Source organism: Saccostrea echinata, unplaced genomic scaffold (assembly GCF_033153115.1).
Source record: "Saccostrea echinata isolate AGI-Se365-2 ecotype Australia unplaced genomic scaffold, CSIRO_AGI_Sech_v1 ptg000055l, whole genome shotgun sequence".
Classification (NCBI taxonomy): domain Eukaryota; kingdom Metazoa; phylum Mollusca; class Bivalvia; order Ostreida; family Ostreidae; genus Saccostrea; species Saccostrea echinata.
Window position 1 is genome coordinate 193,138 of NW_026889804.1, and position 17,026 is coordinate 210,163.

General features: G+C 31.5%; 1 protein-coding gene across 1 annotated transcript; it reads right to left on the minus strand.

Moving 5' to 3' along the window:
* Positions 1-3,233: 3,233 nt before the first annotated feature.
* On the minus strand, positions 3,234-15,777 carry LOC133172860 (uncharacterized). Its single transcript, XM_061307693.1, has 7 exons — positions 15,746-15,777; positions 15,316-15,507; positions 13,494-13,664; positions 13,142-13,402; positions 6,824-7,077; positions 5,078-5,631; positions 3,234-3,359 (listed from the first exon to the last, which is right to left on the minus strand). The coding sequence occupies exons 1-7, from the start codon at positions 15,775-15,777 to the stop codon at positions 3,234-3,236; spliced, it is 1,590 nt and encodes a 529-aa protein (XP_061163677.1).
* Positions 15,778-17,026: the final 1,249 nt, after the last annotated feature.

Below are 17,026 nucleotides of genomic sequence, written 5' to 3' on the forward strand. Positions count from 1 at the left end.
ATATAAGGCAATGAAAAAAAATCCATAATTAAACAATTAATTGAGAAGAATTGGCATTTTAACTGAATATAAATAAATTTTCCGCTTACATAAAAGATTGTATAGACATTGGATGGACTGCGTATTGTAGGAATTTTATACGCAAGTTTCGAGAATTTAGCTCTTCAATGATAGAGGCGCAAATAGTATCCATATAAGCATGGAAGTGGGACAGGTTGTCCATGTATACAAACGTGCATAAATAAATGAACGATGACTAGGGCTCTGAAAACTCATCTAATGTTATAGATTGATTATAACGTCAAACAGCGATGATTTTGATGATTTTATTGAGCATTACTATAAAAGTTTCACAAATCTACTTTCAATAAGGATATTTGAAAAATGAAGAACTGTCATAGTTTTTAACAGATTGCTTTGTGAAATAGATGCTTCCTTGATTGTACTAACCTTTTTTTTCTAAAAAGTTAGTGGACTCTTTGAAATAATTATAATGGCAAGATTCGGTGTGTCATTCAGAATGCCGAACTGCAATGATCAAATTCAAGTGTATTTATCAGCTGTTTATTAGAGATCCATCTCTCTTCTTCGTCTGATGAGCCTTATCCACTGACATTTTCTTAGTTCCGATTATTTTGGTAGAAAAAAAGTTGACGTCTTTACTTAAATTAGGTAATTTTCGAATTTGATGAGTGCATTCCGGAAAAAAAGTTTTAATAGACTGGCATATCCATGATGTAACGTTACAAATAACTGTCCCACCTGCCGGGTTATGGGGAAACAAAACTTCCCTCCGTAATGAAAGAGCGCAATAAGTGAGATAATCTCGAAACTTGTGTATTGCAAGGAACTGACACTGTCAACTGTACATAAAAATACATGCGGCAATCACTGGTAAATGTCAATACGATTTACAAACAACAGAAGGGATACTTAAGGATTCTGAATGCTCTTAAGCATTACGATGGTATTTTTGTCATGCGTCATGCAATTTAATCTAGATTTATTCGAAAATAAACAGTCAATACTGCATATATTTTAATGCACTTAACGAACTAATTCAATTAAAAATATGTATCTTAAAAGTCATACTTTGTTAACCGCACAAAAATATATGGAGATATTTGATGTTAAACATTGTTTGCAGTAACTGCTGTTTTTTTTTTTTTGGTTTTTTGTTTTTTTTTTGTTTTTGTTTTTTTTTACAAAAACAACCTATTATTGTTAACCAACTGATTTGGTAATGTAAGAGAAAAGTCTTTTGAAAAATAAGAGAATTTAAAGCAATTACTGACAATAATAATTCGACAAGTTATTGAAAAATAAGATTGATTCACAAAATAAACAATGCTGTACAATCACAAAACAATGAACCCGACAAAAAGAGGAGGGTATGTCTCGATGCATTATAAAACAACATTTTAATTTCCGAAAATTGCAGTCAATCCTGGCAGTTCTAAAGGCATTTAATAAAGGATAACATCTTACCTGTCAAAGGGCAAAATATAATACATTCTAACAGCCATTTAGAATTTGAATATTGTCTTATGTATAACTAGCCTATGTAAATGTTTAGATATTTAGGGAAAGAGTATTGAAAATATTTTCTGTTTATAGATATACAACTGAGGACTAATGCAAAAAAAATATATCTAATGTAACCAAAATATGCAACCAAAATTACTGAGCATACTAAAGCTACAAGGTCAGATAATTCAATGTACTGAATGATACTGAAACTGCATAGTCTTTGTAGAACTTCGTTTTACTGATATCCTTTACTCTTAGCATGCACATGAGGACCTTATTTTTAGCTCTACTGGTCAGAGACCAGAAGAGCTTATGCGATAGTAAGGTGTCCGTCGTCCGTCCGTCTGTCTGTCTGTCTGTCTGTCTGTCCGTCTGTCTGTAAACAATTTTTCAAAACGCTACTCCTCCTACAGTTTTAGTCCGATTTCAATATAACTTGGCACACAAGTAGACTACACTAAGATACATAATTTAGTGCATCGGTTTTTGATTTCGATGGACGGTGTTGCCATGGTTACTAAAAATAGAAATTTCTGTGAAATTCCTTTAAAACGCTACTCCTCCTACAGTTTTGGTCTGATTTCAATATAACTTGGCACACAAGTAGACTACACTAAGATACATAATTTAGTGCATCGGTTTTTGATTTCGATGGATGGTGTTGCCATGGTTACTAAAAATAGAAATTTCTGTGAAATTCCTTTAAAACGCTACTCCTCCTACAGTTTTAGTCCGATTTCAATATAACTTGGCACACAAGTAGACTACACTAAGATACATAATTTAGTGCATCGGTTTTTGATTTCGATGGATGGTGTTGCCATGGTTGCTAAAAGTAGAAATTTCTGTGAAATTCCTTTAAAACGCTACTCCTCCTACAGTTTTAGTCCGATTCCATATAACTTGGCACACAAGTAGACTACACTGAGATACACAATTTAGTGCATCAGTTTTTGATTTTGATGGACGGTGTTGCCATGGTTACTAAAAATAGAAATTTCTTTAAAACGCTACTCCTGCTACAGTTTTAGTCTGCTTTTAATATAATTAGGCATACAAGAAGACTATACTAAGATACATAATTTATTGCATTGGTTTTTGAATTCGATTAACAGTGTTGCCATGGTTACTTAAAATAGAAATTTCTTTGAAATTCCTTTAAAACGTGACTCCTCCTACAATTTTGGTCTGATTTCAATCTAATTTGGCACACAGTTAGAATACACTACGATACATAATATGTATTTCTGTTTTTTTTTTATTTGGGTGAATGGTGTTGTCATGGTTACTAAAAATAGAAATTTCCGTGAAATACTTTCAAAAAGCTACTACTCCTAGTTTTCATTTGATTTCAATATAACTTGTCACAAAAGTAGACTACATTAAGATACATAATTCTATTTATTGTTGCATGTTGCAATGTTTCAAATCCAAGTGCTACTTTTCTTTTGTTATACAAACAGAATAGTAGAGCTACAGTCTCATCAGAGACTTCTGGTTTCATATACAATATATACGTATTTTAATGCAATAGATTCAATACATTCAGTTAAAAAATATTTGACAACAAATACATTTAAGTGTTTTTTTTATACATAACTGAAAAATAAAATCTCAAAATGTTCTTTAAGAAAAGCCCACAGAACCAGGGCCCCGCTGGGAACAGAGATTTCTGGCAACAATTCATGCAAGCATTTTGGCCACTATAGGATAATTGTTGATTTTATCCAATACTGGATGATTGCTGTCTTCATCAGTGCTGGATGTCTGTTTGCTTTAGCCATTTCTTGAAAACCGAAGGCTTTAGCCAGTGCTGCATAACTTATATCCTACTGCATAAAGAAGAAGGTATGGTTTGGGCTTTTTTGCTTCCTTACATTTTAATGTTTTTAAAAGTCATGAAAATTGTCTTAAATATGAGTTGAGTATATGAATTTGGTGGCGTCTCCATATGAGGGGAAATTCTCGAGAGGGACGTTAAACAACAATAAACCAAAAAACAAACCGATTTGTGGTAAAAAAATATCTTGGTAAGAAAAAGGTATTCGCTACTCTTTTAGATTAGTATAAAGATATACACGCTATATAAACGCGATTTTTTCTTGTGAAAGAAAATGATGAAATGATTTGAGTAACATGATGTATAATGAAATAATACTTTCGACATTTTTTTTATTTTACAAAATAAGTCGCTTTAATTACAAAACAATTTAGCAAGATCTGCAATCAAGAATTAAGCCTTTTCATGAATATTGATGAAGGTCTTGTGTTGACACTATATAGACTGGGAGGTTCCCGTGAACTCATATACAAAAAGGTACGTTGCATTTTGTCTACGATTATGAATAAAAGGTTAATGTCTGTCATTACAGAGTAGATGGTTAATACTGGTTGTTTTAAAAGTTAAATCTTAAGCATTAGACGCGTTTCATCCATGTCAAACGTTATTTTTATACCAAACGGCTAACCTTTTTTAGACGCCATTTTCGTTAATCAATCTAAAAATAGCGACGGTGTCACGTGATTACTTTCCTGGCAGGAAAATAAATAATTATAATTTGACATCTTCATAACGCGTACATTTTCAATTGTCTTATTCATAGTATTTTCGTAACTTTATTTCGTAAACAAAATAAATAAATTTCCACATTATTTTTTAACTGACGCAAGCTATAGCGTGTATGTCTTTAAGCAATCGTGGTGTTGTGATGTGCAAACTTCTCCTCAAGGTCTGAGTTATAGAATTTTAAACAAAAAAGATCATTTATTAAAAATTAAAAAGATTAAATAGGCCATTAAAAGGAATATTGGTTGAAATTATCCTCATAAACAATATAAAAATATTGAGCATTTAGAACTGTGAATACAATATTACTTATTGAGACTGGAAGATTGTTAAACATCCCCAGAAGGAATAGAATTTCTAAATTATGTAATTGCAATGAAATTAATGATGAATTTCATTACTTCATGTTTTCAAATGTAAAAAAAAATTCTCTAGTTATGTATTAACCATGATATTTCAATCAAATGTAAATGTTTCGAAATTTAAAATGAACTTCTGGCTTTAATCGATACAGAATGCCCTTGGCTTTAGACTTTTTTTTTTTAGGAAACTGAAGTCTAAGGGAAACATCTTTATATCATGCTAAGAAGATATATGTCGAAATGTTAGCAATGCATGACTTGTTGACTACATTTCGTTAATGCTACGCAAAATAAATTAAATATAATTACTTTTTTCTTACAAAATATATCTCTTCTACATATAAATGTGAGTGTTAAATATGACAGATCATCGTATCCAATTAGTCATTTTTTCGGTTTTCAAATTATACCCTGCAACTACTAAAACTGTGAAATATATATATATATATATATATATATATATATATATATATATATATATATATATATATATATATATATATATATATATATATATATATATATTTTAATTCTTAACAAGTCATTAAGTTAAAAGTTTTTTTTTCATTTTTTTTTCAAACTTCGTAACAATTTGTACATCTGTCTGACATTTCCATACTTTTTGTTTTAGGGGTCTACGAAATTTAACCCGGGGAGCACGAATGATGCCAAACTTTTCAATTGTAACACAAACACCTTCCTTTTCGGTCTGGAATGTAATAGGACCAAAATCAATCAAGTCCTTGATCATCCCAGTACCTTTCGCCAAAAACTTCTCCTCGTCCTTTTGTTTCCAGAGGATCCATTTGCAGTTACCATATTCTAAACTCAAATTGGAATTGATATTTTTTATTTTTAGGGTTCCGTAAATTATGTTGGTATACTCTCCTACATATTCTTCGAAATTTTGAACTGAATATTTTTCTTCGAAATTTTGGATTGAATTTTTTTCGTCTGCATATCTCTTCATCTTAGAGCATATGGATTCAGCATTCAAATATGGTGTCACTTCTAATGCAACATCAGAAAGGAAGCTATGCAGTAACAAACTTATAATATGTTTTTTATCATTTCCGTTCATAGCTGTAAAGATTCCGATTTCTTGCTCGGGGAAAAGGGTTATAAAGGAACAATAACCGTATGTTGTACCGCTATGTTGGAGAATGTCATGTCCTGTCAAATAAATGAATAATTTTTGTTCAAAAATGCAAAGACAAAATGACTTTATAAACAAATACATGTACTTGCAAATTTAGTAAGTTTAGGTAATATCCTGAAAGCAAGAAAAGTCTCATTTAAACTCATAACTTTTATTAATGCATAGGAATTTCTTAATTGGTCATTAAAAATCTTCAGTAAACAACGTTAAATGAAGTTTGGAAATATTCGGGCTTATGATAGTGATTTGCAGTTATTTAGGCCCAGACTTGTTTCCGATAACATAAAATACTCATATTTCATATTTTCAATCTTTGGTTCATATTTGTAGGAAAAGAAGGTCTTGCATTGAAATACTTTTTACCTTCTTTAAAACGAGAATGCATTTGAATGACGAATTATGTGAGTACACAAAATGACTTTGAAGAATTTTTACTTTTTTCAGTGTTTGCTTAATCCTGCAGTTTGATGCCAGACTAAAAGTTTTCAAAAAATTTAATTTAGTGGCTAGACCTACATACTTTCAAAAACTCTTCATTAATTTTACATGAATAATATTAATAAAAATAATTATATGAAAATATTCTATTAAACTAAATGAAATGATGAACAATTGTCTTTGCATTGGAATCAAGCTAGTGCGCTACAATGTTTCTTAGATTTCTTTACAGAATCTACTACATTGAAGTAATGCCACCGTTAAGGCTGTACATTGTTTTTTTCTCTTATTTGTAATGTATGTTTACGATATATTTGAGAGCAATGCGACTCTATGAAAATTGAGGTAGAGAAATTTTTTCCCTAAAGCAAGCAAGAAACCATCATATTTTAAAATTGGCTTAATAAGAAAAAAGGACAGCGAAAAACGCTACTCTTTTTAAGCTCTTTCATGCATATGGTATATGTTACACTTTAATATGAATTCAGGATAATATCAAAATAATTCAAAAGTATTTTTGCGCTTCTCAGATGATGTTATTGTTTCTTAACTCTTGTCGGACAGTTTGATCCGGAGCATACATATAGATTTTGAGTTCCCTTCAGATCCTGTTTTGAAGAAGCACAGGAATGATTTTTTTTCTAGGTGGATATAGTTTATTTTAATACATTTACGTTCTCAGGTTTTAAAACAAGATAATTTAATGTATCAATGATTTTAGCTAAGAACATTCCTCTCACAAATTATGCCTTATAACTAATTCTATACCTCTGTATTTTCCTAGTTTCCAGCCTAGACCGTAGCCATTTTCAATTGTTGGTACTTCTAGATCCTTAGATATTTTGTTAACAGTGGAATTTGACAATTTGTTATTATGCTCTTGATGCAGAGCAGCAAAGTTTTTGTCCGACATGAATTTGTTGCCGTCTTTGTCTACATTGCTGAGGTGGAAGTTCATGTATTTCGCCATATCCACAGCGTTTGACATTATTCCGCCCGAACCTGCCCAGGTTTGCCACAATCTGCGTTTGGAAGAAGCATTAAACGTATAAACATCCTTGTTTCTATTTCAGCATAAGTGTGCTTTGAACTAAAGAAACTATAACTGATAAAAGACGCTTCATTTCATAATATCCTCCCACTGACACTCCTTTCAGCAAATTACACATTTTTTAAAATTTTGTTACTCTGCACCAATACTATAAAATTTGTTTTCACTAATTGTGTTCAGAATTATTGCATGACGAAATTCAAATATAAACACCCTAAAATGTTAATGTATTGCATGAATGCATTTTTGTATTACATGTAACTGATATTTATCGGGGTGTTTGAATTCATAACATTTTGCATTGAAATTTTTCTTATTAATTTACATGTTTTGTCATAGGAAAAAAAAAATTCATTTTTCAATTTTTCAATGCTCTAGAAGCATTTTTTTTTAATTTATTTATTAATTTCCGCATTTCAACATTCAGATAACAGTATATATATACATATAAACATTGCGGATTTTTGTGAAACATTCACTCATATATTCTTTCTTCTCACTCATTCCATTACAGTATCACCTATACATATATTATATTAAAAAATGTTTATTCCATATATATGTATGTTTACAAATTACAATGTTTACTATCATTATAAGAAAAAATACAAAGTTAAAACTGCAATGTTTCTTTATCAATGTTATATATAGATTATTATTTTTTCAAATAAATAGTACAAAAATAACCATCTCTTTTTGAACTTGATGTCATCCATATTTATTGCAAACAAATATATTTCAAAAGTATAGTATTTACATATATTTTTAACTTCGTTAAATATTAAAAGTTTACAATTTCTAGATTTTTGGTATACATAATGTTTTACAAGCAAGATAATGACATTTAAAGCTGTGTTTTCTTTGCCAGAAATACCTAATATAACAGAAATTGGGTCTAGGTTAATATTTTTTTTCCAGTTTTCCAGTCTTTTTTTGTAAAATCCATTCTTCTAAACAATCCCATATTCCCTTCACAGGATGACAGTAATTAAAAAGATGCTTCAAAGTTTCCTGCTCAAGATTACAGACAGAGCACAGTGGGTTATCTTTAATTTTAGATAAAAACAATAATTTACAAGTCTTATACTTGAACCATTTGAGGTTTGAATCTTTAGTTATGTATTTTAAACTTGTAAGAAGATCTTTCCAGTTAAAGTCATTTTGCAAACCTAACTCTCTTGTCCATTTTGTAACACATACAGGTTGGTTATAACGCTTTGATAGAAAGAAGTTTTATAATGATTTACAGCAAGAACCATACGATGCTGTTCGGAAATTATTGAGACATTGTGTATATTCTTCTTTCTAATCAACGTTTTTTCGGTGAAAATTTGCATATACGTTTGACAAACACTAAGAATTAATAAAAGCAAGAAATATTTTTAAATTCTTTTATTTCTTCTTTTCAATGGTATATAAATGTGTCAATGGTGGCGGTACCCGGCGCAGTCACGAAATCAGATAATGAAAATTTGTAACACCAACGTTAAAACTCCCAGTGGATCCATAGTGAGAGCGAAAATAATTCAAATTATGTGTATAATTTTTCGATTTAATTGTGACTTCATCTTGTGCAGGTTTGCTAGAATTTCGATCAGAAAAACGGAAATCATTAAAAAAAAAATTAAGCGCGGTATAGCAATCGACAAAACGGATTTTGACGTCAAGGCAGAGCAGCGAGCATACCTAAAATTTTGTGTAGCGGTATTGAGAACTCTGGTCCAGACTAAACGACCTGCTAAAACAAGCACAATGCAATACATGTCTAAGGGTTTATTTTTTCATTGGTATATTTTTTCTCACAAATAATTCAACCAGAGTAAACACAAAAGCTTCGGACGATCATCAATTATTACGGACTAAGTAACGTTGACCCGCGTTGCATAACTCGATACTGCATGATACTAAGTCAACCTGTGTATGACACTTCGTGTATATTTTACACTGGGGTAGTAACAGCACAAGTTTTATTTTATTTTATTATTATTATTATTATTATTTTGAAGAATTGTTTAAGAATTATAAGAGACAGTTTGAATTTTGGAATGTTATATATAATGACAGCGAAAGTAGATTGAAAGATTCCCGATCATTTCACAATGAGAAAATATCGGATGACCAGGCGATAAAATGACTTAGCGATGCTGCTCCAGGTCAATAGACATATGCGTGTTTATAATTTCACCGGAACCTATTTAATTATCCTATAAATTAGAAAATTTGCACAGTTGTTTTATTTGTTCTTTATGAAATGTTGACGAGCTTTCATGAATTTATCTCTGTCCTCTGTGGAGTAAAAGTAATTGTCTCAATAATTTTCGAACAGCCCAAATACTAGTATTTGTTGTTTTACTAAAAAAACATATTCTGATCCAAACTGTAAGAGTTTGTAATATTCAGCAATTGACTTAATGAAAGATTGTATTTGCTGACAAGGTCATTCTATCGACCATAAAACTTACAAAGTGATGACTTTAAACGAGACTGCTGATGTAGAAATAATTTATATATATATATATATATATATATATATATATATATATATATATATATATATATATATATATATATATATATATATATATATATATATATTATACTTAATTTCTTTAAGGGTTTCTTGTTGCGAGGTAATTGTTAAACCATTATCATTATTAATTTTGTTACTGTTTTATTGATATAATTCCTTTTTTTTCTAAACTCAAGAAATATTTTGTAGGTTCCTCACCATATTCTACCCATTTAGCTTTTATATAATCTTTTCTAAGTTCTTCCAATTTAGATTTTGCAGTAGAAAGTTTTTCATCAGTTTTGTGAGAATTGTCAATATTTCTAATGATTTCTAATTCTTTTGTTTCTTCTTCTAAAAGATTTACTTCTCGGTCACTTTCCATTTTCTTTCTAGAACAATATTTTATAGTGGTACCTCTAATCTCAAGTTACAGCATTTCGTGAATATGTGGAGATAACAAACAGTATTCGAGCTTAAATTTCCATCAAACATTTGAAAATAGGAACAGAGCAAACAGGGACCTCTAAGACATCAGAGCTGGGATCAGGTTCCATAGATGAGTGATCATCCCCTGCCGACCGGTCACACCCGCCGTGCGCTCCTTGTCATGATCGGAAAATAACGGAAAAATCCGTCGACAATTCAGTGTATAAATAATGGCCTAACAATTAGTATGAAAAAAGTCAGTCAGCAATTGACTTAATGAAAGATTGTATTTGCTGACAAGGTCATTCTATCGAACTATAAAACTTACAAAGTGATGACTTTAAACGAGACTGCTGATGTAGAAATAATTGATCATCAATTATAAAATTAATTTTTGTGTTTTCTATATCCTTAATCATTGCACGATTATATGGTGTCACTGCATACTAAAGTTTAATCCTATTCATTGTTTCGTTGACTAAACTTACCGGTATATAATTTTCATTTTTTAAGAGAGTGTTATTAAATTTCAGGAACCCTTTACCCATCTTAAACTCTGAAAATAAAATATGAAGTTCAATAGTTGAGTCATCAGTTCTGTACCCCGAGCTTATATCAACCTTATCTACAAAGGTCATTGTTACATTTGATATCAGAAAGTAGACAAGTCTGGCCTTTTTTACTAGATTGTTTCTAAACCAAGTGTTTCTTCTAGAATTATTATATTTAGTCCTCCAGGGGTTACATAAGTCATGGGTTTCTTTAAACTGAAGCAGGGTCTCTCTTGCTTTGAGGTTATTAATGTTACGATAATTATAGCAATCTAGAGTAAAGTCTAGAATTAAATTAAAATTTCCTCCCATTAAGTCAAATTCATTCTGGAAATTCTCAATTTTATCTCTGATCAGACTATAAAAATCAGGCTGATCTGTATTGGGTCAATATAAATTTACCAATAAAAATTATTTTTTGCTAGGTTAACGTCTAAAATGACCAGATTACCTGTTTCATCCATATATTTATTTGTTACATTATATTCAATGTTATTGTTAAAAAGTATCGCCGTTCCTCTGGCATCTGATTTACCAGGGCTGAAATATACATCAAATCCCCATAAAGATCTAACAAGGCTGATATCATTTTCATTTAAGTGGGTGTGATGGAAAAAAAATGTATAGAAATTTTTTTTTGTTTTAAATAATTGAGAACGTCTCTCCGTTTCTCTATTCCAACAACCCCATTACAATTGAGGGACAATACACTTTGACTCATTGATCAATGATATTTATGTCAATGAACGACTGTACAGTGACAGCACAGAAAAGAAAAGAATATGATAACATAATCTTGAAATATGGTGATACTGATTTGATAGGCAACACTCTCACAACTTACACACATACATATATACCAAAAGAAACAAACAAAAAGTGTCAAGTAAGTCCCGTTAAGAACTGCTGGACGTAAACAATGTGCTTTCCGGAATACCGATCCCGAGATCTCAAAGCAATGAGCTCGATCGTAGTGCATTGAGTGTTTTGAGTGCGCTTCTTTCATGGAACTTTAAAAATCACGCTCTACTTTTTTTGGTGATATTATCAAAAAAATCAAATGTGTGGCTGCTATTGTTTTCGTCCAGGACAAACTCTTTACTATTAAAGGACCAGGCGGAATGCACCAGTTCGTGATCCTTTATTGTCTGTATGAGTTTGGCGTTTATTTGACTGATGTGATCCATCATAACAAATTCCTCTTTCATTGCCTTGCGATGTTTGATAATGTCTGTTTTGGCCTCCGTATTGGTCATCCGCACTATGACCGGTCGCGATCCACCATTCCGATTTCCGGGGATTCGGTGCATTGCTATGATATCCGTAGTGTCCACATCAAGATCAACTTTTTGTTTAAGAAATGTGCAAAAGTCCCTTTTAAGATTTTCTTTTGGCTGTTCACGCCACCCAATGTTGTAAAATTGCATTTTTGAGAATATTATTGGTTAAAGTTTGAAATTGATATTGCATGTTGAGTGTTCATAGACGCTACAGCTAGGTCATTGCTTAGATTTGTGTCACTCTTTTTTTTTCTTTTGCGATTTGCTCTCTTACATCATTTAAGTCTAAATGCAAGGTATCAAATTTTTCTGTGTTGTCAATGTTAGCACGCTTCATTTTTTCATCACCATTCCTGTGTGTAAATTTTTCTATCTCGGCTTTAATTTCATTTTTAATTTCCTTTTTTATTTCATCTTTAATTGTAATCTTGATTTCTTGACAAATTCTGCTCTAACAATATTTTCTTCACAATCTCACCAATATCATCGTTTGTTACCATCCCTTGCTTTATTTCATCAAGACTTTCTTGTAATGAATGTAGGTCATTTTCACTGTCTGGGGCACCGACGAGGTTTTGGTCTGAACTACTTATCCGAGGCTTTTTTGCAGCTTTTTTCAGACACAACGGTGTTTTTACCGAAGTAGATGCCGATTTAATGTTCAACTGAATGATATTTTTTTTTTCCTTTTATTGACTTTACCACTAGCTGGCGGTGTAGTTAAGGGACTAGTAACTTTACTGGCCATGCTTGTGTGAACACTAATCGGCTCATGGCGAAGTCATACAAAATATAAGCACACTAGGAATTTCTATATTAAATTGCAAAATAAATCACTGACGACTCACCATGCGTTGTCCACTCCCACCACAAGCTTATGCAAACCAAATACACACTGACATATAACAACATACACTATATTAGTTCACCTCAGAAGTGCTCGTAAAATAATGCTTCCTACGCCATGTCTTGTCACGTGATTCACTCTAGAAGCATTTCAGTAAAGTTACATCTTTCTTGAGGCCCATATATTGACTAAGAAAGTTCCTGTTTGGTACACAGCTATTCATATCTAAACTCTTATAAGACTTTTCAATTTAAATTCAAGCTTAAATTTATTAGTGAAATCTTAAACCTGTAACATTTTTTTTTATTACAGATGACTGATGTTATTGAGTAAATCCTATTATTGGCCTTAGTCGTCCATTTAGTTAAGACGTCTTAAGATATGAGAGAGGAAAATGAACAATAATATCAAATATCTACCTGATGAATTCAAATGGAACAGGTACTAATGATGATCCTTCAAAATATCCGTGTGCAGCATTTTCCACAGTTTGCAGTTTTGTTACAACCGTAGAGGATGTCATATCAAGAGGAGCAAAGATCTCTTTCGCCACCAGGTCTTCCCATGGCTGACCATTAGCGAGTTTTTCGGTTAGGTATGTGGCAAATTCGTACATCATGCAGGAATATTTAAAAGATTCTCTGAATTTTTTTATCCCCTGTGTCATGTGTTTAAACAGCCTAATAACACAAAAATATTGTACTGGATTTTTGGCAATTAATGCATTTAAAATGCCACACAGTTTCATTAGATTCCTATTCCCTTTCTTACCTAGGTAAATCTGCTCTAGTTATGGAAGGATCTAATCGTAAAAAGTCATGTTCAGGGTTTCCCATCCTGTGTGCTAGAATGTCCACTAAGTTGGCATTTTGAGTTCGTTCCTTATCAAAGAAGACGAAACCACCCTCCATCATCTCCCTGATATTAGTAGAGAGGTCCAATCTACACAACAATGCCGTCAGTGTAATCATAAACTCTTATTTTATAGTTTCATTTTTTAACATGCACGTTAAAAATGGCGTAAGTCTAACTTTAAAAAACAGTAGTCCTTTTCACAAAAAAAGCTTAAGTTTTTGCGTAAGATTTTAATTTAAGAATCTCTTACGACAAATCTTAAGAGCTTTTCACGAACGCATTCGTAGCAGATTTTACTTACGACAGACTTCATCCCTAGCAACGACTTCAATATGCTTTATAGTCATTAAATAAGTGGATGAAAATAAAAATAAAACTTAGTTTTCAACATTTATCAGCATAACAAACATTATTGACAACAAATATCGAATGCAATCATTTGTGAAGCAAGGGAGTTTAAAATCTGACGTCACAATCACAATCTGACGTAGAAGTAGTCATACGAAAATCTTAAGTGAAACTTACATAGTAAATATTTTGTAGTGTTTTCATTAAATATTTCGACAATGATTGTGGAAAAAATATGCTTTATTATAGGAAGTTGCTTTAAAAAGTTCAGTGTAACGTGTATTTTGGTTTTTGCGGTTATATTTTTATGATAAAATCGGTTTTACGAGGGTTGTCCCAAAATTCCGTAAACTGAGTCTATATCTATTGCATAAATCAAGGTATCTTAATATATAATTTTGTGGGTGTATAAAGTGTGTTTTTAGCTGATAAATTACGACGTTTTAACATCATTACTTGAAAAACGTACGTTTAATTGGAGTTTTAATGTTACTGTGTCCTACCACCCGGGGCAATCTCCGACGTCAAAAAATATGTAAATGTCACCGGTACGAATTTTTGGGGAAAATGCATTAATTATAAGAATCACATTTTCTACTTTAACATAAAGATTTGTGAAATAAGTATGAAATATAATTGTTATGATGTACTTAACATTAAAATATACGCCAAAAAAGTTTAAATTGCATGCATCTATTAATAATTCATAAAAATCTCCTTATCTCCGAGGGATTTTAATTTTGTTCGTCTTTCCGAATGGAGTTTCACTGTGTTGCTTTGACGATGATTTCTTTGTAGATAGTTATTTATGTAATTTGAGAAACTATCATTTTTATCCCACGAAATTTTGACAAGAATTTCCTTTTTTGCGAGATTTTACATTTTATATACCGATTTTCAATAGCAAATTTTGAGATTGAGCCGCCTCTTTACATCAGAAATTGAATTATTTCATTTAAATAGAATAAATATGTGTAATTACGCAATGTTTTACACTGAAAATATTAGTTGTTAGTAGTTTTAGTTATTTTGAAAGTTTCATTAATTTATGACACCGGGTAACTACAAAACGACGCTAGTCTAAAGAATTTTTGTACAACCCTCGTATAATACTTAAGAGAGGGTTGAGACTCTCGTAAAGGTACGACAGATTTTGCACTTAGGGCTTTCTTAAGAATTTTTTGAAAACGATTTTCATCATAAGTTTTCACTTAAGATAAAAATATGTCGTAAGATTTTTTTGTGAAAAGGTCCACAGGTTTCAAAGTCATTTACTCTTCTTGTAATCTTTATCGTTTGTTTGTAATCATGCACGTAGATAATTTTTGGATCCATATATTTTACCTTGTATGATTTTACGCTAAATTTAATTATCTGTTAGAATATTTACGGAGGATTTTGCTTTTCCATTAGCTTAAGAAGTAGCGTTGCTGTAAAGGATTTGGAAATTGAACCGAGTAGAAACAGTGTGTGTTCGGTAACTTGAGTGTCCGAGTCTATGGCTGTTTTTCCATAACCTTTTATGAACATAATCTGGGACTTTTTCACAACAGCAATTGTCATACCAGTCATCCAGGGAACACTGTCAAAAACCTTTGAAAAAATGTTTTTTTATGAAATGATATCTGAGAGAGAATGTACTATACAACAAAATTACTATTTATATGAAATAAGCATACGGAATGAATTTGAAATACATGCAGCTAGGTTAAGGAAGTCCATGAAACATACGCCTCAAATATGAGAAAATGAATACAATTTTTTTTTTAACAGCATCAGTTTTAATGAATGTGAATTGTGTTGTTTGCACTTGTATATACCGGGTCTTTCCTGAGTTCGGCCAAAGCGACATCGCTTACATCAGCTGTCTGTCACGAGACAGGTTTAAAATTTGAGCACATGACTTATGTACTGCTACAAAGATCGTAAAAGTTCAACGATATACGGGTATCTTTCCGCTATAAAATTTATTATTTTGTTTTGTTTAAGACAAATTTCTTAACATGAAAAGTGCTGGGAGCAATATTATTCTCCTCATGCTTGGGAATTGTGTGAAATTTAGCCATCCTTCTATAAACTCCAGACATAGATGTAATACGCCCTTGAATAATGTTACATTACGGAATAAATATGCAATGCACACCCAGCTCCCAGCACTTTTCAGAATAGTAGTATTAACAGCTTCACTTGCAAAAAAAAATTAGAATTTATAGTGAAGCAGATATCCTTAAACTTTTGATATTTTCGAGGGACTGCACTCCCTGTTCTAGCACGTTACTGTACAAATGTGCTCCCTACTGTAATATATAAAGTCTACACATTATCAATTACAATGTAGTCTGACAATAAAATGTTGATTTATATATTTTAGAATATGTATTTACGTTGGTCCAATTAAGCTTGTATTGTATTCATTTAAATTTTTATTTTTAAAAGCTCCGATAATAGCTTGATCGACGCCTTAAGTACAGAGAAGCGGCATGTCAAACTAAGAAATGACGTCATCTCAGTAAGTAGAGCGATATCAAGCTGGTTTTCATTCTACATACTCAAAGTGCTGACTATTTTGGCAAGATAAGTTGCACATCTATTTATCTTTATAATAATTATGAGAAACGAAAGCATTTCAGTGTGTTTTTAAAAGAACATATAGTATTCATTCATCGAGATTAATTTGAATTGTTTTAACGTGACGTCATAATAGCTTTCCCGATCCTCTGCATAGGCTGACGATAGATATGGGAGTCCTTAACCTAGCTGCGCATTGGTAATCGTCGTTGACCAATTACATGCATTCTTCAAAAAATGTGTCTTTGACGTTCAAAAGGTTTGTCTAGCTGTACATGTAGTTTATGTACAAAATCAATTTTTGCGTAATAAATCTTTTGCGAGATAAAGTAATCAATTTTAAGGCACAATTTAGAACAAGAGGCCCCTTGACCACATCACTCACCTGAGCACATTGGATAGGATAAAGCAGATATCAGTTCAGTTTTGAAAAGTTTGCGGTAAGGAGTATAAATTTACACTACCTAAGGATACTTAAATATATATTTTACTAATCATGGCTTTGCTGTTCTTAAGCATAAGAATTTAAAATA